This window comes from Scylla paramamosain, chromosome 5 (genome assembly GCF_035594125.1).
Source record: "Scylla paramamosain isolate STU-SP2022 chromosome 5, ASM3559412v1, whole genome shotgun sequence".
NCBI classification, from domain to species: Eukaryota; Metazoa; Arthropoda; class Malacostraca; order Decapoda; family Portunidae; genus Scylla; species Scylla paramamosain.
The window spans coordinates 9781692-9806691 of NC_087155.1; the positions used below are offsets into that span (position 1 = coordinate 9781692).

General features: G+C 44.5%; 1 protein-coding gene across 2 annotated transcripts in view; it reads left to right on the top strand.

Moving 5' to 3' along the window:
• Positions 1-25000, top strand: part of LOC135100500 (roundabout homolog 2-like) — an 83339-nt gene that overhangs the window by 7443 nt on the left and 50896 nt on the right. For both annotated transcript variants that reach the window (XM_064003471.1, XM_064003470.1), the window contains exons 3-4: positions 1537-2102; positions 20676-21018. In XM_064003471.1, coding sequence (XP_063859541.1) covers positions 1537-2102; positions 20676-21018 — 909 coding nt within the window. The remainder of the gene's footprint in view (positions 1-1536; positions 2103-20675; positions 21019-25000) is intronic.

Here is a 25000-nt window from a genome sequence, read left to right on the forward strand (position 1 = left end):
TTACCCAGCTCTTTCTGTTATGCTTTCCTTCCCCCTCTAATACCTCTCGTTCGCACTTCGATCTGTCTACTTTGTGATGGCTTCGTTAGTAATCGTAACATGTTTGCTAAGCTCAACTCTGACGGCTGGCTGACTGGAGCAAGGGCAGGGGGATGCTGGGGGAAGGAAAGCGTTGGAACTAGACGGACGAAGGGAGGGAGGATTTAGATTGGGGGCAGGAGAGGTGGGGGGAAGCCGTGGAGGGACTGAAGGGAATGTCTCAGTGGGAGAAAAGACATATGGCTCTTCTCCCACGGGCCTTCCTCTCCCCCCTTCCATCTCTCCATCCCTTCCTTCCTGTTAAGAGGGAAAGACAGGGAAAGAGGGAACAGAACGATGGACGGACAGAGAGAGAGAGAGAGAGAGAGAGAGAGAGATGAGAGAGAGAGAGAGAGAGAGAGAGAGAGAGAGAGAGTGGGAGGGATAAAACAATAGGACTGATTGTTTAACAGAGAAAGGAATGGAAGGGGGAATGTTTCAATAGATAAAGGAATAGAAACGCACACGCGCACGCACACTTACAGTGCACACACACACACACACACACACACACACACACACACACACACACACACACACACACACACACACACACACACACACACACACACACACATGTGTACACAGGTAGATATTGAAGTTGATACAAAGCAATATACAATTTACGAAACACAGATATCTGAAAAAGAACATAATTGAATGATGATGACTAAATGAATAAATCTGCAACAACGGCTATTGAAAGAAGTGCCATTGAAAACGAGAGGCGAAATATTTCAGGGAAAATCTAATACCAAAAGATCAGTGGAAAAAAATGGCTTTTATTGTTGAAGTCGGACAGGTCGGTGATAACAGACAAGTGAATTACGTTGTTGACATATTGCCATCCCTCTTCTTTCAAATAACAAACCCAAGCCGGCAATTGCTAAGCGAACAACGAGACTCGACTAATGCGAGGTGAGGCGCCCCTGAGGTGGCTCGAGTTTCTCTCCTCTTCATTAATTTATGTGCTGGTCTCGCCCTCGCGTGGTCTCCCTCCATCACCAGCCGCGCCTTTCCCCTCTCTGTTATCTCAACTTCTCGCACTCTGCTTGGCTCATTTGCATTTTTATTTCATGCAAAACAGGTTCTTGTTGCTGTCGGAGGCCAAGACTCGGGCAAGTTTCCGCCCCAAGTTTAGGGCGAGGCTATTTTTTTGAGTGAATTACGATACTGAGTGGCTTTTTTATCCTCCCTCTTCCGTTTCTTGCTCCCCTCGTCCTCACCGTCGTGCTGTCCCGCTCCCCCTTGAGCAGCAGGCCGCCAGGAGCACGTTAGAGTGCCGGCCACCTGGTGCTCATCGCAAGTACCACGACCTTCAGGCATCGGTTGCATACTTCAACTCTCCACCTCCTCCTTCCCACATGCTTTAACACGTGTCAGATTTTTCTTCGTTTCTCTTCCGGCAGACATGACTGATATACTGATTAACCATCTTTTTCTTTTGTTGCTCTGCAGGTCTGCGGGAGACTGACAGCGGCCGCTATACGTGCCTCGCGCAGTCACGCACAGGATCCTCCCAGCGGTCCGCGTCATTGCTGGTGGTAGGTGGGGATGACCCTCAAGCCGCCCGCAGCTTCCAGCGCAACCACCCGCCCTCAAAGCCCTGCCTGCCCAGCCCACCCGCCCGCGCGTTAGCGACCTCACCAACGCCTCCGTCACGCTGGTGTGGGCTCCGCCGCATACAGTGGGCGATGCTCCGCTGCTGGGATACACGCTGGAGTCGTACACGTCAGAAGGCGAGACGCGGGCGGGCCAATGGCGGGTGGTGGCCCGTGGGCTGGTGCGAACTCGCTACACTTCACCACTGGAGGCTGGCCGCCCACAAGTGTTCGTCGTGCGCGCCGAGAACACCCTGGGGGAGTCACCGCCCTCACCGTGGTCTCAGGTGGTGGTGGTGGGCATGGGCAATGATGGCGACGTGGCGACAAAGGTGGAGCACACGCCTTCACTGCTCGGCCGCCCGCCTTAACCTGACCGCCCTCAACACCCTCTCGGCCACCACCATGAAGGTCACCTGGCAGGTCAGTACTTTTGCCACCTTCCCCAAGTAGCAGTGCATAGAGCAGTAGATGCCTCTCAGCAGATCAGCAAATTCCCTGCTATCTGTTCTTCTCTCTCTCTCTCTCTCTCTCTCTCTCTCTCTCTCTCTCTCTCTCTCTCTCTTTCACTGTTATGTCACTCTTCTTACTGACATTTCCTGATGCTGCGGGGTATGATGAAGACTGAAGGACTTGGAGCAAGAGGGAGGGAGGAAGGAAGGAAGGAAGGAAGGGAGGGAGGGAGGGAGAGAGCGTGGAAGAGAAAGAGATAACAGAAGAATGCTCAGACTTGAGTGAGTGAAATAATTTATTTTCGCTAACAAACACAGTGTGGAGCCTCACTGCCACAAAATCAGTGATTTTATGCAAGGTTCTTGCATTCGTCACATGTCAGTTCATTAGTGACTCATCATATTACTAATATTTAAGCAAGGTGGGTTCCCACATACCTTGCCATTACAACCATGAGTGTGTACAGAGAAACCTGAGAAGTACACCGTCACCTCGATCCCTCACGTAGTACAGCCCAGTCCACGTGACACAGGGACATGCACTGAAAGCTTCTAGATAAAAAAATATGAACTGGAGAATGGGAGGGATGTTCCGTGCGCTGCACCACATAAATTCTGTAAACAGGAAGGAGAAAAAAAGGTCTTTTTCTACCCTCGAAGTACTCACCTTTGTTTACCCGTGGCTGACCCTCGTAATGCGGATCTTCTTTGCATAATATAAACCCGTATTTTAAAAGACTAGAAATGCAGAACAATGGATGATCATTTAGGCAACGGTATAATGGCATTACACCGTCAAGAACAGAAGTTAAAAGTCGTTTCCCGAGTGTTAAAGACAAACAGACCCTTCACCACGGACCACAAAGCTTTAATAACATGTCCACAAGGAAGAGAAAAAAGAGGGAAACTCAACAAAAAGTAATAAACATAACGAATAATCGCGAGTGAGTTCAGTAACAACCACAGACAAAGAGACTCTTCCCCTTGAAATTGCGAAGGAACAAAGAAAACGAAGAAAGGTAAACATATAGCCCCTGAAGGAGCGTAATGGACGAACAACGACTGAGGAATTAGGTGGAGGAGTCGGGCCAGAAGGGAACATCTGGCATCCCTGTCAGCGAGGAAGTTTGGGTCCACAAGATACGACACAAAGGAAGATAAGGAGGAGGAGGAGGAGGAGGAGGAGGAGTGGGAGGAGGGGAGAAGGAGGAGGAGGAAGAGGAGGAGGAGGCAGACGGAAAAAGAGGGGCTTCAGTAGAGGAAGGAGGAGGAGGAGCTGCAGCATAAGAATAATGATGATGATAGGTTATGATGATGAGAATGAGGAGGGAGATAATGAGGAAGGGAAAGATGACAACTATGGCGACCAAGAGGAAAAGGAAGAGGAGGAGGAGGAAGAAGAAGACGAGGGAAAACGCTTCTTCCAATATATATTCTTTTAACTTGAGGAAAGTGAGGGGAGAGTGCATTAGAGAAAGTTGATGTAAGCGTTACGAGGAAAGGATAACCAATGGGGAATTGGAAAAAAAAGAGTATTGATCCATGAGAAATGGAAGAGAAAATATGAAAACGCCAAAACAGTCATAAATCATTCATGTCAAACTGTTCCAAAAAATTACCATGAAAATAAGGAATCAGCACAAGATTAAAACAAAACAGATAACAAAAGAAACTAATATGTAAAAAATGAAAGAAAAAGGAGAGGGGGGACAAAAAAAAAAAAAATATGACGATTTAGAGCAAGGAAGAAAGGTCAGTATGGAAAGAGAAAAAGCAGCACAGAAAATGTTATTGTCTTGCTTAGCGTGTCAAATATTAATCACACGTATTTTTCCCTCCAGCGTACATCAATCACACCACTGCTACCCCTCTTGACCATCTGTCGATGTGCACCAACCACGTGCATTCCTTCACATCTGGCAGGCACCAGTACTTTTCCCCTCAGCTTGAGCTTGCACCAGTCACATGCATTCTCCTCCCTCTAGCGACAACCAATCACATCATCCTTTCTCAGTGTGCGGCGAGTCAGTCACATGCGTCCATCAGTGGAATGCTTCAGAAACTCCTTGACGCAACATATTCTTCATTGAGGCAACAAGACCCAACAAAGAAAAACTTACACCTAGTGAGAGCTCATGAAAATTTAGCACGTCATAGGATTATATTTATTTTTTATTATGAAAAGGAGACGGCCCAAGGGTTGCATAAGTACAATTCGGGTTGAGGAAAATAAAGTGAAATAAAACGGGAAGCTTTAAAAAGACACTGCAGGAAGTCATGAAAGTAAAAGAGTTCATGAATGCCAAGAATAATACAAGCTTCACCATTACATATAATGCAATTCTAATGAAGCCACTACGTGGCATATATCTCATACAACAATATAAGCACATTAGTATATGTAATGGTGTGGGTGGCGTCACACAGCATGATACTAAACACACACACACACACACACACACACACACACACACACACACACACACACACACACACACACACACACACACACACACACACACACACACACACACACACACACACACACACACACACACACACACACACACACACATGAGAACAGCAACACACCACTAGCTCCACCACCACCAGCATCAGCATCAGCAGCAACACATGTACCGTGATACCCTCCCTCCCTTTCACCACCCCTCATGCCATGCCACGCCGCATAAGACACACCACAGAAACAGATAAAACAACATTCCATACTATCGGTTGGTATTGGCAAATGCTCCTTCTCCCATTCCTCCACCATCCTCCGTCTCCTCAGACTCTCCCTCGTCCTCCTCTCCTCACTCCTCCTCATTCTCCACCACCTTCTCTTGATGCTGAAAATGTTGCTCTCCCTCTCACCCTCTCGCCCTCTCCCTCCCGTCACTGCGGCTCTCTACATATCTCTCTCTTACCGTATCGGGTTTTTCATTAAGATCGGTGAAGCTGCCCTTTATCGCGTCATTTGCGGTCCGTATCAGTAGCCTTTCTCATGTGGCCGGGGAGAGGGAGGGTCGCCGGCCCTTAGGCGCGAGGCCGGGGTATTGGTATTGTATTGGTAATGTCTCGGATGGAAAATGTGTCTTGCGTTCCTTGTGTTTTAATATTTCTTTTGTCTTGTCATTTTGCGTGTGCGTGCGTGCTTCTCTAGTGGTCTGTCTGTCTGTCTGTCTGTCTATCTATTTATCTATTGTCTATTTATCTATCTATCTTTTCTCTCTCTCTCTCTCTCTCTCTCTCTCTCTCTCTCTCTCTCTCTCTCTCTCTCTCTCTCTCTCTCTCTCTCTCTCTCTCTTTATTCTCTTTTTATTTTTGTTTTCTGAGATATGATTTTGGTGTTTTTTTTGTTTTATTTAGTTTCTTTTCATTGTCTTTGTTCGTCTCTCTCTCTCTCTCTCTCTCTCTCTCTCTCATCTCTCTCTCTCTCTCTCTCTCTCTCTCATCTCTCTCTCTCTCTCTCTCTCTCTCTCTCTCTCTCTCTCTCTCTCTCTCTCTCTCTCTCTCTCTCTCTCTCTCTCTCTCTCTCTCTCTCTCTCTCTCTCTCTCTCTCTCTCTCTCTCTCTCTCTCTCTCTCTCTCTCTCTCGTTGTTCGTTCAATTTTTGCTTCTCTTTTACTGTCTTTGTCACTGTTCCGTGTGTCCACAGCTCTCCTTTGTCCTTTCGTATTCACCCCTTCCCCACCCCTCTCTCCTTTTCCCCCACCTCTTCTCTCACTTTCTACCCTTTTTCATCTTCATTTAACTCAATTTTTCCTCAAGTCGTCTGTTTTTTTTCCGTGCCTCTCCCTTCCCTTTTACCATCACCCTACTACGCACCCTAACTCACGCCATCCATTCCTCTTTTCCTCCCTTCCTTCCTTCCTTCCTTCCTACGTCCCTCTCTCCGTCCCTCGCGCTCATTTCCTACACCTTTTCTCTCTTTCTTTATCCTTGCCTCGTCGTTCCCTCGTTCCCTCGCCCGCCCGCCCTCCCTCCCTCCGTCCAATGTTACCTGTATTCTTCTTGCAAAGCCTTTCTCATTTAGGCTCATCACCCCTTCCCCTGCCCGCTGTGTAACCCGCTCCCCTTTCTGGCATCGAATTTCGGTATGAACATAATAGAAGACGTACATATATACACGCTATTATTGGTACTCATTCTGGCAACGTTGTAGCGCCGGTAGATGTTGATTGGTGCGAGAAAGAGGTGGGTGTTTAGGGGCCCAGGGATGGAGGGAAGGAAGGAAGCCGAAGAGGGGAAAGAAGTTTTGTGTGGGGGAGAAGGGGGAGGTGGAAATGGAAAGGACGGAAAGAGGAGGGAGAGAGGGGAAGGAAAGGGTGAGAAAGGCTTCCTATGAAGAGCCAATCACAATCCTTTCTCTCGCCAACCCCAATTATCGTGTCCAATCACATTCGTCGATTGTACAGAGAAGAAACAAAAGAAGGGAGTGTGTGTGTGTGTGTGTGTGTGTGTGTGTGTGTGTGTGTGTGTGGTGTGTGTGTGTGTGTGTGTGTGTGTGTGTGTGTGTGTGTGTTTAGAAATTATGATGATAATAATAATAATAATAATAATAATAATAATAATAATAATAATAATAACAACAATAATAATAATAATAATAATAATAATAATAATAATAATAATAATAATAATATAAAAGTCTTTTTAAGGTGCTGGTCAGAAGCTGAAAATATACATACAGAAAGGAAAGGGAATCTAAGGACTAAAATTGAATTACTCTAACAATGGGTAAAATGTAATCCAATAAACTAGTCTTGTATAAATGAGAGAGAGAGAGAGAGAGAGAGAGAGAGAGAGAGAGAGAGAGAGAGAGAGAGAGAGAGAGAGAGGAGAGGAGAGAGAGAGAGAGAGAGAGAGAGAGAGAGAGAGAGAGAGAGAGGCACGGTGAAACATAAAAGCAAATAACACATGAAAAATGAAAATAAAACGATGGAAGGAAGAAGATAAAAACCACCAATAACCGTAAAAATAAAAGAGAGAAAAGACTAAAAAAGAAGAAGGAGGACAAGGAGAAGAAAGACAAGATGCATAGACAGGAAAGTAAGGCAAGGATGGATAAAGAAAACTGTGTCTGCGCGGAAAGAAAACACACGTGGGAGCGGAAAATTCTGCAGTTTTTGGAGGAAAATTGGAAGGAAGACGCTTCATTGTGTCTCCAACTCACGGTGAACCTCGTCAAACTGTGGCGGATGATGTGTTTTACCCAGCCACGAGGAGAGAAGGAGGAGGAGAAAGAGGAGGAAGAGGAGGAGGAGGAGGAGGAGGAGAGAGGAGGAGGAGGAGGAGGAGGAGGAGGAGGAGGAGGAAGACTATGAGGACAAACGAAGAGAATGACGAGGACAAGAGTGAGGTAGGGTGGAGGTGAAGATTTAGATGCAAGAAAAGTGGTGAAGAAATGTTACAAAGGGAGGAGAACGAGGACAAGGGTGAAGTAGTGGTGGAGGAAGAGAGTGATGAATAGGAAGTGGAACAAGAGGAGCAGGAGGGAATCAGTGGTGAATTGGAGGAAGAGGAAGTAAGGAAGATTATGTGGATGGATATACGGTAGACGAAGGAAATAGAAAGAGAAAACGAAAAGCAAGAAGAAGAGAAAAGGAGGTGGTGGTGGGGAAGATGCAAGAGGAAGTTGTGATGATGGCGGAGGTTGAAAATGAAAAGATGAAGAAAGGAGAAATTGGAGTAAAGGAAAAGGAAAAGGAAAAGGAAGGGAAAGATTCTGAGTGGAGAATACATAAAATTCTGAAGATGGTGGAATAAAATATGAGGAGCAGGACGGAGACGAAAATGGAGTGAAGAGAATGCAATGCAAGTAATGAAAATGATGATATCAGCAACAACGATAATGATGATATTAACAACAACAACAACAACAACAACAACAACAACAACAACAACAACAACAACAACAATAATGATAATAATAATAATAATAATAATAATAATAATAATAATAATAATAATAATAATAATAATTGAAAATACATGATGATAACTATAGGTATAAAATAGAGGTTTTTAACATAAAACAGACAAGGAAGAAATTTTGATACAACTTACATTTTTTCGACCGCGAAAAAAAAAAAAAAAATGCTCCTTATTATTATGAAATTAAGATACACAAACAATAATAATGAAAGAGAACATGTTAAAACGAGAACAAATGGTTATAAAACTGGACAAACTTAGGTTTAAGATGGAGAAAGAAAAAGATTGTTTCACGAATAAGGTTTTAAACTATTAGAACAAACATAGCAAGAACGTGGTGAGTTATTTCAGCACATCAGATAAACTGGATGACGATAATGACAAATGGTAAGATCTCAGCATTCAGGGACTGCCTTGTGTAGACCAACTGAGCTTTTGCACTTCCTGTATTTTCTTATCAGTATTTTGTTATGGTTATTTTAAAGCATCATGTTCATATGTGCTGTATACGACATGACGGACGGATGATATTTGTTGGTTTGCGTCATAATGGCAGCCTTGCGTTGTGCATTCTGCCGCGCCTGTTCCCACGATATGGAATTTCACTGACATTACTTTTTCCATACACTTGATCTCGCATTTCCCAGCCAGCTACACTCCATGGAGGCCTTGAAAAGCTCGGAATCTAGTCAGACAGTAGTATCACGCATACTAGCCTTCCTTCATCATTGAAGACCTCTCAAAATCATGAAGAAACATCAATTCAATATTCGCCATTAGTTTTGTAGTTATCGTGAGGGCGTATATCTGCTTACACCACGCTGCTGGAATTCAGGTTTATTGTTTGTGATAATCCGTAGATATTATGAGTAGGAGTATACCAGACCAGACATATAATATTCCAGCAGCTTTACTGTTAAGAGAAAGATAAACGTATCGCTATAATTGTTCCATTGTTTCGTTCTTCGCACAGTGTACCCTTCGCCAGTCTCGCCATTCTGGTGAAGGTACACCTGAATATTGCAGTGCGTATTATACTAAGGCCCGTTAGGATATATTCACATACTAGCAGTGTTCGTGGATATTCAAGAACAAGTCCTTCCTCTTGAATGATTCCACACTCCACTTTGTTATTCTGAAGACACATTGAAGAGCTTATTCATGAGACAGTTCGCTGAAGCTCCTCACGGTAAGAGAATATACCAGAGGAAACGTGATAGATTTGCTGTAAGAGTGAGCATTATCAAATTTTCCATAACAGCAAATAAAGGAACTATTGTGCTATTTGGTGCAACTTGATAGGGAAGAATGGATAGAGGGGATTGTATTAATTCTTTCTGTAGAACACACAGTTTCTGTTATTATTAGAAACCAGTCATCACACACACACACACACACACACACACACACACACACACACACACACACACACACACACACACACACATGCGTGACACCATTTTTGCACCCTGAATGCATGCAGTGATAACATCAGACAAATATGGACAGTAAAGGTTATTTCCTTGGTGGCATGTGGGCATGAAGAACACATCGACTTTATATGAGAGAGAGAGAGAGAGAGAGAGAGAGAGAGAGAGAGAGAGAGAGAGAGAGAGAGAGAGAGAGAGAGAGAGAGAGAGAGAGAGAGAGAGAGATGAGAGGTGCCAATCACATCAACTGTGACATATATTCAGTCAATAGATACCACGACCAGGCCACTAGTTGTATCGCGCGCAGCCTTGTCTGGTGGGGGAAGGGAAGGATACAGGAGAAGAGGTAGGAAGAAGGAAGGGAGGGAGAGACGAGAGTTAAAGTTGGGTAGGGGGACGGCAGTACTACGCAGGAGGAGGGGGTGTGGGGCAGATTGCATGAGTTTAGAAGGGGAACGAAAATTTGAGAATTCAGGAAGAGAAGCAGGAGATGTGGGGAGACGCGATGGGGGAACGTGGTCGAGGGTAGGTGGGTAGAGACGATGACGAGGGCTAAAGCACCCTGTGGCCTGAATAATCATGCTTCCAGGGTGTGGTAAGCTCGATGGAAGTGGTGCCCGGGCGGGTGGAGTGGGCGGGACGGAGCTGGGCTGCGGCTATGCTGGACTGGCGGAGGCATGTCGGACTTGGATGGGATGAGACGGACAGGCTGAGTGAGGTTAGAATAAGTTGGAATGGGACGGACTTGGCTTTCCCGTGCCTGAATGTGCGGGACTGAGGTGAAGTGACCTGGAACAGATCGAGAGGGAGGTAGAGAGGGAGGGAGAGAGGAAGACTCGACTCTGAGGGACTGACTGGACACGACTTGGTTGCCTGTACTTTGCTGTTTTTTTTTTTTGTTGTGCTTTTAAATGTCTGTGTGTTTGTGTGTTGTGTGTGTGTGTGTGTTTGCTTTATATCTAAAATTTTTATTCATATCAGAACAACACGCCTTTAATGCATACATAACTGGTATCATGGAAGCTTTAATCCCACATTGTACTTTTCCGGAAGTTCCAAATTCGCTTACTGCCGTCCATTACATCACCTGGGCCAGTGAGTGCAGGGCGGCGTAGGACCATCCAGCGAGACACATATAAGAGCACCTCTAGGGTTATCCCATATAGGAGGGCTCCACGTAGTGAGCGGAGCGTGGCGGTGCCCGAGTGGATGCGTCATTTGCATGGTTATCGCTGTTCAGCGTATTCGAGTTCCACCCACGCAGCCCAATTTTCGCATATCACCAAGTGGTTTAAAATCACTTACATGTTAACCATTAGCAGCAGCTTTCATTCGAGAGGAGCGCGGTGGGTACTATTGGCCTGAAATGATGCCATAAACATGCCACCTGCCGCTCCAGAATTGGTTGTGCCTTCAGCGCCATCTGTACCATAACGGCGTACATGCCTCTTGCTGGAAAGGACTTTGTTTGGAGGAAGCAATTAGTTCAAATTCTTTTTCAATAACTGGTTGTTTCTCAACCTTATGTCTTATTTATTTCGTAGAATCTCAGTCTATTATTGGCATTAACTGAAGTGATTCAGGCTTTATATATATATATATATATATATATATATATATATATATATATATATATATATATATATATATATATATATATATATATATATATATATATATATATATATATATATATATCAAGACCGTTCCTGAGAACAGAGGAATCGTTCATTTTATTTCTAGAAATAAAACAGACGCGAAATACGAGCCGTGTTGCAAGCGACCAACGCAAAAAATAGACTGAATGAGGTTTGCTTCTCTTTGAACAGAATGTTGCACCACAGTACTTGCTACTACGAGGAGTGTAAATACGTAGAAATAGACAGTAACTCTCATATGATGGTGGCGGATAATGACTATAACAGTGACAACGGTTACGATGATTCATGCATCCACAGAAGCAGTTCTTTATAAACAAGATTTTGTATTAACGTCGTTGTGCACTAATGCCTCAGCTGCCTTACCTAGCGCCCTGGAGTCTGATGGTGACGCTGATAATTATGGAAATAAAAATTGTGATGATGAGGGTGGCGATGATAACAGTGATGGTGCCAATAATAATGGCATCAAATGAAATGAATTTATGATGATGCTGATGGAATGGTAAACAATAATAGTAACCTTAAAAGTTAATTGTAGTTAATAATAATAATAATAATAATAATAGTAATAATAATAATAATAAATAACAACAGCGCCAGCAACAACAACAACAACAACAACAACAACAAAAACAACACACAACAACAGCGAGGATAGCAAGGGCAGTGCTGACAATACTGCTGCTGATACCGATAACGTTTCAGTCTTTCTTAGTCGTTGTCTCTCTCTCTCTCTCTCTCTCTCTCTCTCTCTCTCTCTCTCTCTCTCTCTCTCTCTCTCTCTCTCTCTCTCTCTCTCTCTCTCTCTCTCTCTCTCTCTCTCTCTCTCTCTCTCCCTATGGTGAAATTCTCCTCACACTTTGCAGTAATATGGAAAGCTGTCAGTTTCCCCGGGACTTAGTGTCATGACGTTATTGGTTCTCTCTCTCTCTCTCTCTCTCTCTCTCTCTCTCTCTCTCTCTCTCTCTCTCTCTCTCTCTCTCTCTCTCTCTCTCTCTCTCTCTCTCTCTCTCTCTCTCTCTCTCTCTCTCTCTCTCTCTCTCTCTCTCTCTCTCTCTCTCTCCTGTGTATCTACTTACCAGATCTGATATTATTTGCTATTTTTTTCTTTCTTAATATAATCAAAAGCAGCAAAGGTATCATGTATAAACTCTACGGCAGGACGGAGCCATGTTTCGCTACCCCAGTTTGGTCCGTGTCAGTAATTGCGTAATTGTTTCCGTTAATTCATTTATTCGAGGCAAGGAAAATGACAAATGGCGGCTCATATTCCCCCCTGGTGCATTGCAATTACGAGTCTACTTACCATTATTTAAATTGCTTGCTCATTATTTTTCACCCGGCATCGCTCTTGTCACTAGTGTGCGTTCGATTCTCCCACATATATATTTGTTGGTGTGTGGCTGTCTCTTCTACTCTTATTTATGTTATGCTCCTTCTTGCTATAGATTCCTTCCTGTACTTACTTGTTATTCTTCTTTGGGTTGTGACTGGTATTAAGTTTTTCACTCTTTCTACTTTGCTCTGTCATGTATTTTCACAATTGCTCTTTTTTTTTGGGTGCTTTCATTCTGCCTGTCTGTCTGTCTATCTGTCCGTCTATCTGTCTGTCTGTCTGTCTGTCTGTCTGTCTGCCTGTCTGTCTTTCTGGAGTCATGCTTGTAAATTTGAACATACTTCTAGAACACAAAAGCTATTCTACACAGGAAGCTGTCGTAAATTTGTATTCAATAATAAAAGGAAGTCACATCAAGCATCATTAATTCTGAAACCAGTGGATTTTGTCTTAATGAAGATAGAAATAGTCGGCTTAAACCTGTGTGCAGCTATGATTTCTCTCTCTCTCTCTCTCTCTCTCTCTCTCTCTCTCTCTCTCTCTCTCTCTCTCTCTCTCTCTCTCTCTCTCTCTCTCTCTCTCTCTCTCTCTCTCTCTCCGTCTCTTTCTCTTATTTACACTGATATGCATAATTTTTCTTTCCCATTACCGCTGTCTGCTCTTCATAGTCTTGCTTTAATTGGTTCTGATCCAGACTCATTCTCATCCTCTCCTCGTCACTCCCCTTGAAACCTATTTTTTATTTTTTTTATTTTAGTTTTAAACACTTCAAGGAATTCCCGAAGTTTGATGTGGTGGGATTAGATTTTTGTTTGTTGTGGCAGGAGTTGAGTTTCATATTGACTGGGAAGAATAATTTTAGATGGTAAACTTAAGTCCTTTTGAAGAGGTTGTTTTATTCTTTTTTATGCTCCATTACTTTTATCACTTTTTTTTCTTGTGTTCTGTCCTGCTCTTTTTTATATTTTTCTTTTTCTATTGGTTATCTTATTTTCTTTTTTTCTTTTCTTTTTTATTATTCTTGTTTTTTTCTTTTTCTTTTCATGTTTGTTGTGGTTCCTGCTTTCTTCTTCTTCTTCTTCTTCTTCTTCTTCTTCTTCTTCTTGTTCTTCTTCTTCTTCTTCTTTTTGTTCTTCTTGTTCTTGTTCTTCTTGTTCTTCTTGTTCTTGTTCTTGTTCTTGTTCTTGTTCTTCTTCTTATTATTATTATTTTCTTCTAATCTTCGTCTTCATTCATTTCCTCTTCATGCATTCCTCCTTCTACTCCTCCTCTTCCTCCTCCTCTTCCTCCTCCTCATCTTCCTCCTCCTCCTCCTTATCTCTATTTTCTCGCGCACCTCCTCCCGTTCATCTAGCGTCACTGTAATTGCTTCTCGACATTTTATCCCCTAACTTATTAAAGACATTTTCGCAGAAGCAACAAAAACACCATTCCCATTATACCCCAATTACACCATCACAGGCTCACAATGCAGCCTTCCCCCATCAACACAGGCCCTTCACCCATCCCCCTTCTACATTTCCTCCCCCCTTCTACCCATTCTCTTCCCCCCCTGGCCCAAATCAATGGCTGCCAATTACACCGGGCTATTCCAATCATCTCTGTCGGCCAATTATTATGCTCTAATCCCTTAATAACCGCCCGCCTGCTCCCTGCCTGATTGGGAGGGTCACAAAATTGCCGACTACCGATGAGCAAGAGTGGCTGCAACGCAATGCCCGATAGCCTCATCCTGTCGGTCGGCCCGGTGCTCTGATGCCTCGATGCTCCACCCTCTCCAGGCCTGCTTACCTGCCCGCCTGCCTCGCCTGCCTCACTTCCTCTAGCCCCGACCTCCCTCCTTTCTCCCGCTCTGCCCTCACTCACGCTGCTCATCTCGCTTCTTCCTGGATCTCTCTCTCTCTCTCTCTCTCTCTCTCTCTCTCTCTCTTCTCTCTCTCTCTCTCTCTCTCTCTCTCTCTCTCTCTCTCTCTCTCTCTCTCTCTCTCTCTCTCTCTCTCTCTCTCTCTCTTCTCTTTTTTTCCATGCCTTTCCATTCCTCTGTCCTCAGTGTTATGGCGCCTCACGTGGCTAACCTGTCACCTCCAAAGTGTTGTAATTATTACTCTCTCTATTTGTCTGTGGAAGTTTGCGAAAATGATACGCGTGTTACAGTAAATAAGTACATAAAGGGGAAAATGACGAAAGAGGATTAGCTAGGATGGCCTGGAATAGACGGGTAGCAGATAGAGATGAATGGAGAAGTTTTGGTGAAGTTTCTATCCTGCATTGATATCTTATAGGCTTAGATAATGATGAGTTAGTGATGTAAACTTACGGGTAGGTAAATATACAAGTCTACTTACATTCATCCATCCATCCATCCATCCATCCATCCATCCATCCATCCATAGATACATACGTACATAAAAACAAACATCAGGTTTCTCACAGATCAGATTTGCCAGTTTCATTGCATCCTCATTCTCCCCTTCTCCCATCCCCCCTTTTTTTTTCTCCCTTCTCATTTTCTTCCTACCTCTACCTTGCTCATCCCCTCCCTTTTCCACTGCACTTATAAAAAAAAAAAAAACAGGCGGTGGGGTGAGCTAGCCAGCGAGCCATTGACGAGTCTCGCTTTCTGCACCGAGCATTCTCCCGAAGGACCAATAGATGTCTCTTTCACTCCCTTCCTCTTCCAAACTATACATTCTTCCTCACCTCTCTCTCTCTCTCTCTCTCTCTCTCTCTCTCTCTCTCTCTCTCTCTCTCTCTCTCTCTCTCTCTCTCTCTCTCTCTCTCTCTCTCTCTCTCTCTTTCTGCAAACGCATCCCCATACACACATTTGCACATTTACACATACTCGCACATCTATCGCAGGAAAAGAAAGAAAGAAGTAAGAAAGCAAGAGAAAGACGAGGAGGGAGCGGAGATGTTGCTGGCAGGGGAACACAGGAGGATTGGAAGAAGAGGTGGGAAGGAAGGAGGGGCGGGGGACACTACAGGTCAGGGTTGTGGGTGAAGGGAGGGAAGGGTGAGGGCGCCAGAAGCCTGCCTCCCCTCACCCTATTTTCCTCCTCATCTTTCAATGGCTTGACGGGTTGATGGAGGCGTCAGGGGGGTTCGAGGGGAATTCTTCATAATCTTTCTTATTTTTTTACACCCATGTGCTCTTCGATCCCTTTATAAATAACCGTCTCTCTCTCTCTCTCTCTCTCTCTCTCTCTCTCTCTCTCTCTCTCTCTCTCTCTCTCTCTCTCTCTCTCTCTCTCTCTCTCTCTCTCTCTCTCGCATGGCTTTTGCTCTTTACTCATTTTTCAATTCACGTGGAAAGTATGAATTTAGGCCGGTGGTATTGTACATAAATATACGAGAGGAAAGGATATCTTCGAGTTTCGATAAAGGGGGGAAATGGAATAGGAGGCAGGGGAGGAAAGATGGCGGTAAAAGAAGGCGAGGGAGGCAGTTTGAGGAAGGGGAAGGCGAGGTGAGGCAAGGGAAAACAGGGCAGGCAGGGAACGACAAAGGAAAGCATTGGAAACGCATGGTGGGCGGGCAAGCCAAGAGACTAACATTGGGAGGAGAGAAAGGCAAAACAAAGATAGATAGAAAGCAAGGGAGGGAAGGAACGAGAAAGTAAAGGGAAGCTGAGAGGGAGTGAACAGAAAGGGAAAAATGAAAATGAAGAGAGAGAGAGAGAGAGAGAGAGAGAGAGAGAGAGAGAGAGAGAGAGAGAGAGAGAGAGAGAGAGAGAGAGAGAGAGAGAGAGAGAGAGAGAGAGAGAGAGAGAGAGAGAGAGAGATTCAAATATGCAGCTATAAGGAAACTTTACTGACTTAAAAACAAAGACAGCTAGATTGACAAAAAAAAAAAAAGAAAGAAAGAAAACGAGCATTGAATATAATCCTCATTATTTATATTTCCCTATTACCTCACTTTTGTGCTGCATTGCATAACCCATCCTGCATCGGAACCACAGACCCCCATATCAAGACGCGAGAGGAGGCACTGGTTGCTCATGTTATCTATTTCTTCATAACACCTTACCTTCTGACCAATGAAAGTGAAATATACTCATCAGAAATCACCGTGAACTTTGTGGCCGGAAATGCATAATTTTTCAATCACTATAAACATAAGCTCCTGAAATACCCAGGCGTGGATACAGTTACAAAAAAAAAAAAAAATGAAAAATCATCCAGTTCCCACATTTACATAGAAAACGCATGGAGAAACAGACAGAGAGAGGCTACATCCAAAACTAGAGAGACGGATGAAAAAAAGGGGACATTAACAGCACGATGAGAGAGGAAACCCGCGATGTAGCACTGGCATTAAGATGTGGTGGTTAGCGGCAGGGACAAGCGTACTTTTGTGGCTCGGCTGAGTAAAGGGGTCGTCTGTCTGTCCGCCTGCCTGGTGAGTGGTGGAGCGCCCCGGCGTGAGAGTGGTGATGATGAGGGTCGTAGTGGTGAGGGATGGAGGGTATGAGGCTGGAGGGATGAGGACTGGTTATGAGAGGGTACGGGTGATGTTCCTTCAAGTTGTGGCCTGTGAGGGTGGCGGTGGTGGTGATGAGGGGGTGTGTGTGTGTGTGTGTGTGTGTGTGTGTGTGTGTGTGTGTGTGTGTCTGTGTCTGTGTGTGTGTGTGTGTGTGTGTGTGTGTGTGTGTGTGTGTGTGTGTGTGTGTGTGTGTGTGTGTGTGTGTGTGTGTGTGTGTGTGTGTGTGTGTGTGTGTGTGTGTGTGTGTGTGTGTGTGTGTGTGTGTGTGTGTGTGTGTGTGTGTGTGTGTGTGGTGATAGTGGTAGTGGATGTGATGAGTATTTTTATGAGAAAGAGAGAGAGAGAGAGAGAGAGAGAGAGAGAGAGAGAGAGAGAGAGAGAGAGAGAGAGAGAGAGAGAGAGAGAGAGAGAGAGAGAGAGAGAGAGAGAGAGAGAGAGAGAGTTGTTAGTGTGAAGTTATAAACATCTTGAAAGTTTAAAAACAAGTGGATAATTAAAGAGCACAAAGGCAGAAAATAAATATAAAGAAAAGAAAACGTACAAAAAAGAAAACTCATTTAGAACAAGAAAAATAAACAGCGAAGTGGAAAGGAAACTAAGATAATATAGTTTAAGAAATAGGACTGCGAGTGTAAGTGGATGAGAGAGGAAAAGTAAGACACAGGGACGATGCTGCCTCTTAAGAGGAACTCTGAAAGCAATTCCACAACAAATGGAGAGAAATATGGAAGCCGGATGGAAACATGGCGGAAAGAGAGAGAGAGAGAGAGAGAGAGAGAGAGAGAGAGAGAGAGAGAGAGAGAGAGAGAGAGAGAGAGAGAGAGAGAGAGAGACTATAGCTACACAAAGATTTAACCGGGCTATTTCCTTTCTTCATTAAGGCAAAATCCACTGGGTTCAAAATTAATGGGGTTTCATGTGATTTTCTTTAATTATCAAGTACAAATTTACGATTTTTTTTTTTTTTTTTGTGTAGAACGGCTCTTGTGTTCTAGAAGTGCGATCAGATTTACAACTTTGCCTCCAGTGGTTGCAAGCTCGGCATTGACAAGTCGCAATAAGACACAAAACTGTAATGCAATATGGTAACTTAGGTTATCACTTAGGTTATAATGATACTTAACGTCAGGTAAGCGCCCATGGTCAGTATTGTGATGATTTGTGAACTGTTAAACATTTATTAATATTACTACTATCAATACAACAACAACAACAACAACAACAACAACAATAACAACTACTACTACTACTACTACTACTACAATTGTTATTACATGCTTTGCCCTTCCCGGTGTGATACAGGCAGTAACCACAAGGGATGAAGACGCAGAGAAAAAAAAAGATCGGTTATATATTATTATTACTATAATTATAATAATAATAATAATAATAATAATAATTATTATTATTATTATTATTATTATTATTATTATTTGTAACAAACGCAACAACAACAACAACAACAACAACAACAACAACAACAACAACAACAACAACAACAACAACAACAACTACTACTACTACTACTACTACTACTACTACTACTACTACTACTATTACTACTACTACTACCAACACTTCTACCACCACCACCACAACCACCACCACTCTCACCACAACATCTCTACCAAACCCGTACGAAACACAAAAGCAACATTCTTCTCTTCAACAGTACAACAAATACTCTTACCGAAGAAAGGGAAAAAGCTAAAGGCCCCATCACTCCCCCTCTCTAGTACAGGTGTTCTTTCTAGCCTGTCTCCTCGGCGCGCCATTCCCTCGCGTCCTGAAGCCTCTGCGTGACACTCATGACATAGGGACGCGGGGACTCAAAGCGCTGGGCCCGCGTATATATAGCTTGGGCTGGAAATACTGCGCGTCCCCGAGGGTAAAATAAGCAGCCGAGATGAAGAGAGGGTAATAATGTGTCTGTGAGTGATGGTCGAGGAAAGTGTGGCTCGTAACACCTGCTATGAGTTTTGCTGCGTGTTTTATTGTCGGATGAAGGAAAGATTTTTTTTTTTAAGGTGCATTTATTTTTTTGTTTGCCATGCCTTCTCCTCGTCCTCTATGCTCCCGTCCTTCTCTACAGCCTCCTTTATTATTCTTATAGTGTAAAGTGTGTAGGATATAAAGCACATTTCTATGAGAGGTGTTCATGGTCGTGGTGGTGAAAGTACAGTGCTGGTTGTTGTAGGGGTGGCAGAAAGTGTGCGGTGCTACTGAGGGTGCTTGAAGAAAACTATTGTAGTCTGGTGGTAGTAGTAGTAGTAGTAGTAGTAGTAGTAGTAGTAGTAGTAGTGGTAGAGTAGTAGTAGTAGCAGTAGTAGTAGTAGTAGTAGTAGTAGTAGTAGTAGTAGTAGTAGTAGTAGTAGTAGTAGTAGTAGTAGTAGTAAGTAGCAATAGTAGTAGTAGTAGTAATAGTAGTAGTAGTAGTAGTAATAGTAGTAGTAGTAGTAGTAGTCTGGTAGTGAGTGTGTGTGTATGTGTGTTCAGGAAGGCACATTTTCCTAGCCTTTGGCATACAATTTTGACGTGTTAAACCTTAAAAAAAATAATAATATTCACATGTCTAATTTAGTAAAGATGCTTAATTATTATTTGTTAACGTTCTGTCTTAAAAAAAAAAAAAAATATTATAACACCTGATGTAAATAACTTAAACTCATCCTTTAAACGTGTATACTTCGTGTTTCGTGTCGGTGAAAATATAGTTAGGACTACGAATGTAAGAGATGGGGTGTGGTGAGGGGTCACAGGTGTGGTGGTACAGTGTGGTGTGGAATGGCTAATGTGGTTAAAAGTGGGACAGGGACAGTGTGGTGGGGGAGGCGGCAGGTGGCAGGCGGCAGGGGATGGGGGAAGTGTAGCAGTTGGTCACTAAAATTGGCATAATTGGAGTTTGTGTTGCGGAACTCGTGGTCGCTACAAAACACAGCGGAAAGCCTTTGTGTATCCAGGAAACGATGATGGTCTTCGGTCAAAATCAACTAGAGCAGAGAACAGCGGTGCCCGTGTAGGAAATAAATTGGCTAACGTAGTCCAGCAAAATTTTTAATGCATTCAGACCAAAAGCTACATGGAGGGAGGTTTCAAAATAGTAGAAAGTTGAGATTGAAAATAAAATATGCAAACCTTTCTGATAAATCTTTCAAAACTAGCGTTGACTTGCTGTTGAATGGACTGGGGCCCCCTTGCTCCCTCCGTTAGAGAGAGAGAGAGAGAGAGAGAGAGAGAGAGAGAGAGAGAGAGAGAGAGAGAGAGAGAGAGAGAGAGAGAGAGAGAGCAGATAGCGGAGCATGTAAAGGCTTATAGCGAGGCAGGAGGAGCTCGTAGGTCACCATATTTCCAGGGAGTTTCGTCGTGTGCTTCTCCCTGTATCGTTACGGTGATGCGGGCGTTACGTCGTCACCTTTTATGCCACGGAGTTTCTTTTTTCTCCCCGGCATAAGAGCATTCAGGGAAAGTCCTCGTAAGTCTCCAAATTTCACTAAAGTTGCGTTGTGTGTGTATGGCGTAGCAGTGGTGTCGTGTATATTGGTTCCTATACGGGCGTGGGAGAGCGTCTTTCCTGTGATGTGTTTTCTGCAACACTCTGGGGACGCCCGTACATTCCATAGTAACACGTGTGCTTCATCTCTACCCTCTTTGTGCCGCGTCCCCATATCTGTCACTCACACCTGTCTTCTCCTTCCTCAGGTGACGGGATCTGGAACCAGAATAGAAGGAGTTTACGTGCACATACGACCCAGACGATCCCTGCACGCCCTCCACCTTGCCCCGCACGTCGCAGCCTCCCCACAGACCCAAACACTCTCCCCTTCCAACTCCTTGTCCTCATCCGCTCCCACCTCCTCCTCTCCCACCCCCTCGGCCTCCTACATACCCTGGGACACGGTGACGGTGATGAACGCAGGGGCCTCCAGCTACGTCCTGAACGGCCTCACGCCCAACACGGAGTACGAAGTGTTTCTAGTGCCCTTCGTCAGATCAGAGGAAGGGCTGCCCACCGAACTGCGAGTCAACACTACGCTGCCGGACGGTGAGTGTCTCTGTGTGTCTGTTTGTGTGTGTGCGTGCGTGTGTGTGTTGGTGGGTGGGTGGGTGAAAAAAGGACGGAGGAATGTAGAAAGTTAGTAGTGAAGACAAAGACAAAGAGAAAAGGACGAAAACAGACACCAGGCAGACAAACAAACAGACGGACAAAATGAAGGTAGAAAAGAACGAGGGTAGAGAGAGAGAGAGAGAGAGAGAGAGAGAGAGAGAGAGAGAGAGAGAGAGAGAGAGAGAGAGAGAGAGAGAGAGAGAGAGAGAGAGAGAGCACTTGGGAGGAAGGAAGGAGCGTGAAGTTAGAAATGGAAAACTAGAAAAGGACTAAAGGAAGAGAAAACTGAAGGAAAACAGAAAAGAAAAAAGGAGGAGGAAGAGGACCATAAAAGGATGAAACGAGAAGCAAGGAAAGTGTTGCGGGAGGCAGGTAAAGGGAGGAAGAAGAACTGCACGAAGAAAAGGAAGGGAGGAGGAGAGGTGCTATAAAGGGAGAGGTTCCGCGGAAGGAGATTTCGGCGGCAACACACCACCATCTTGTGTGTGAGATGAAAAGGAACACGTGTGCAAAAGATGTTTAGATCAAGAGAGAGAGAGAGAGAGAGAGAGAGAGAGAGAGAGAGAGAGAGAGAGAGAGAGAGAGAGAGAGAGAGAGAGAGAGAGAGAGAGAGAGAGAGAGAGAGAGTTTTACTAAGGTGATGTAGAAGTGATTTGAAAGGTGTGTAATAGATTTTTATTGTTATTCTAAAAAATGATGATGAAAAATCGATGTAAAATTTCAAAGCCAGAAAGTCAAAAAAACAAACCCGAACTGGCGCTCTGGGAAACTCGAAGAAAAACATGGAAAAAAACAAGTGCCAATTTAGCTGATGAGGTGACCTGATTCCTCCTCTTAGGAACCCGAGACGCAGCAGAGAGGAGGAGCAGGAGAGAGAAAAAACGAAAATAGGTAGCAGACTGTGTAACTTTATTTTTTATTTTTATTTTTTTTTTGCGTGGCTGGAAGTTTCATTCGTAGGCAGAAAAAAACCTCACTTACGTCCTTCACTTTCGTATTTTTAAAGTTAAAAAAACACAATTAAGTTTTGTGATTTCTATATCAAAAGTTTATTTCTTGTTATTCCATTGCTCCTGTGAAATCTTGGGCACCGAGACCATTACTCGTCTTAAAAGATAGTCATTTTTATATAGACTTTATGATGGAACGCTTTGGAGAACCCATTCATGTTTTTTTCTTTTTTTGTTTTCTTCCCACAACTTTTAAAAACTATTCTTGAAACTTTAGTCTTTCCACGTTTATGATCATTAGTGGCAGTTAGCGTAGTCCCTCAGCGACCCTCCCCCTTCATAACTTACCTGAGTCTCCGGCGAGGTGGGAGTGCCGCGACGACCACTGCAGGTGTCTCTGGGAGGGAGGCCGCTTCTGATGCGTCAGGGGATGGTGACGGCATGGCTTATGCTTCTCCGCTACGACACACCGCTCTCTGATTATTCACGCAGTGTTAAGAGAGAGAGAGAGAGAGAGAGAGAGAGAGAGAGAGAGAGAGAGAGAGAGAGAGAGAGAGAGAGAGAGAGAGAGAGAGAGAGAGAGAGAGAGAGACTTGGCACTTACAATCTCCAGGTGACGACACAAGCGCAGCGTCGGCCTTACTCTCCCATTGGTCCCCGCGCCTCCATCACGCCGGACGGAGGCAACGCGAAAACCCCGAGGCAGGATAGCAACGCCGAGGCCGCACGAGTACCTGGGTTCTCGTACACCAAAGCCTGAGTGCCCCAGTCTGGCGGGTTATGAGGAGGATGAGGGCGAGAGGCAAGAAGAGATGGTAGGGAGAGAAAAGGAAGAACAGCAGAGAAAGGAGCATTTGAAAGAGGAGGAGGAAGAGTGGGCGGAAGAGAGAGCACGAAGGGTAGGAAGATGTGAAGAGGGAGAGATGAGAAGGAAATGAAGGAGGAGGGAGACGGGAAGGAAGAGGAGCATGAACAGGAACAGTAGGAAGGAAGAGGCAGAAGAGCTGATGGTAGCAGTGAAAGAGCAACAGACGAAAACCGAAGAAGGGGAAGAAGAAGCAAAGAAAGAATGGGAATAATTACGTATATAGGATTACATAGGGAAACAGATACCAGGAGACTTATCGATCTGTTAAAAGGATACTTGTTCTTTATTATCAGTTTACTATGAGTAGTAAATTATGTGTGGAAGAACAGGATAGAATGGGGGAAGACAGTTTGAAGAGAAACATCATTGACCTTGAACAAAGCATATATTTTAAGAAAGAATAAGAGATAAAAGGTAACATCCTGTACTGCTGTTAGTAATGATAAACTCTAGCGGTGAATAACCTAAGGTATTCAAGTGTAGTCACCACACATCTCAATTGAAAAGTAAAGAGAACAAGTTTAATTGCATGTAATTGTATAGAATTACAGAAACACCCCACCGAGACGCTAGGTTTCTTAACTCAAGCCGTAGGTTACCTTCGCTGCCCTTCATGATTAGAGAGGCGAGGGTGACGGGAAATTCGGTGAACTGGGACTCCATCTTCCTCTTTTTTTCTCTCTTTTTTTTTATTCCAAAAGACATTAAAGTTTGCTCAGGAACTTTGCACAAATTTTCTGTCCCAAATAGCCTTCCAACATGTTCATTTGTGTGGTGAAACAATATTCTAAAATAATATTTCCACAAAAGAGGAGGAGGAGGAGGAGGAAGAGGAGGAGGAGGAGAGGGAGGAGGAGAAGAGTGCGTAGTAGTAACTGGAGGAGGAGGAGGAGGAAAAACTGTAATAGTAACGGGAGAAGGAGACCTACTAGTGACAGTAGTGGGGAAAAGACTAAGAGGAGGAGACCAGGGAGGTGTAAGAGTAGCAGTGAGAAGAGGAGGAGGAGGAGGAGGAAGAGGAAAAGAAAGAGGAAGCGGAGAAAAGGAGAAGGATGAAGAGGAAGAAGAGGAAAAGGAGGAAGAGAAGAAGAATGAGGAAGAGGAGGAGGAAGAGAAGCAGAAGGAAGAAGAGGAAGAGGAGGAAGAGAAAAAAAATGAGGAAGAGGAGGAGGAGAAGGAAAAGGAGAAGAATGAAGAAATGGAGAAGTAGGAAAAGAAAGAGGAGGAAGAGAAGGAGAAGGAAGAGGAGAAGTAGTAGGAGGAGTAGGAGGAGGAGGAGGATGGAGTGTGTCGCGGAGGAGATGGTGTGAGTCCTGAGACGTGTGGCGTGCCCGTGAGGCCTCGAGGGAGTGTCACCAGCACTCCCAGACGGATATGGATTGAGGTTCTCCCCTCGTCAGGTGATATTCACTCCTGCAGGGCGAGAGGGGGCAGCGGCCGGGAAGGGGAGGAGTGAGGGAATGTAATGGACAGAGTACTGGAGATGAGAAGAGGAGATAGGATTGGTGGGGCCGGTGGGTGAGTGGGGGGGAGGAGGAGGGGACAGAAAGTGGAAAGACAGAGTAGTAGAGGGAGGAAGAGGATTAAGGGACGTATCATCTTAGCAGAGTCCTTCCTCCTCCCGCGTGCTTCCCTTCCTCCTAGCCTCGCCTTGATAATACCTGGTTCAGTAAATCTGGAATCACACCTGCCATGACTGAAATAAACAGCGTCATTCTTACCCATACGAGACACACCTTAGCACACAACACTCGCATCCGATCAAGACTGTGAGTGCTCCTCCTCCCCCCACACACCTTTCAGCCGCAGAATATGTTCACCTGAAGGGCTGCGCTTAACCGGAGTGTCTTGGGTACTTGAGGAACCAGCTTAAGTGTGCTCTGGGAGGCGACATCCTCACCCTCCATCCCTTCTCTCCGGCGCCTGTTGAATATTCAGGCACTCTTGGGTCCAGAAGGAGACAGTGCCAGAGTACGTGTGGAATGGTGTGGGGGAGGCAAATAGGGATAGAGAAGGTAATGCCGGGGAGAAGGAACAGAAAGAGGAGGAGAAGAAAGGAAGAAGAGGAGAAGAACAAAAGAAAAATGGTGGAAGTGTATGT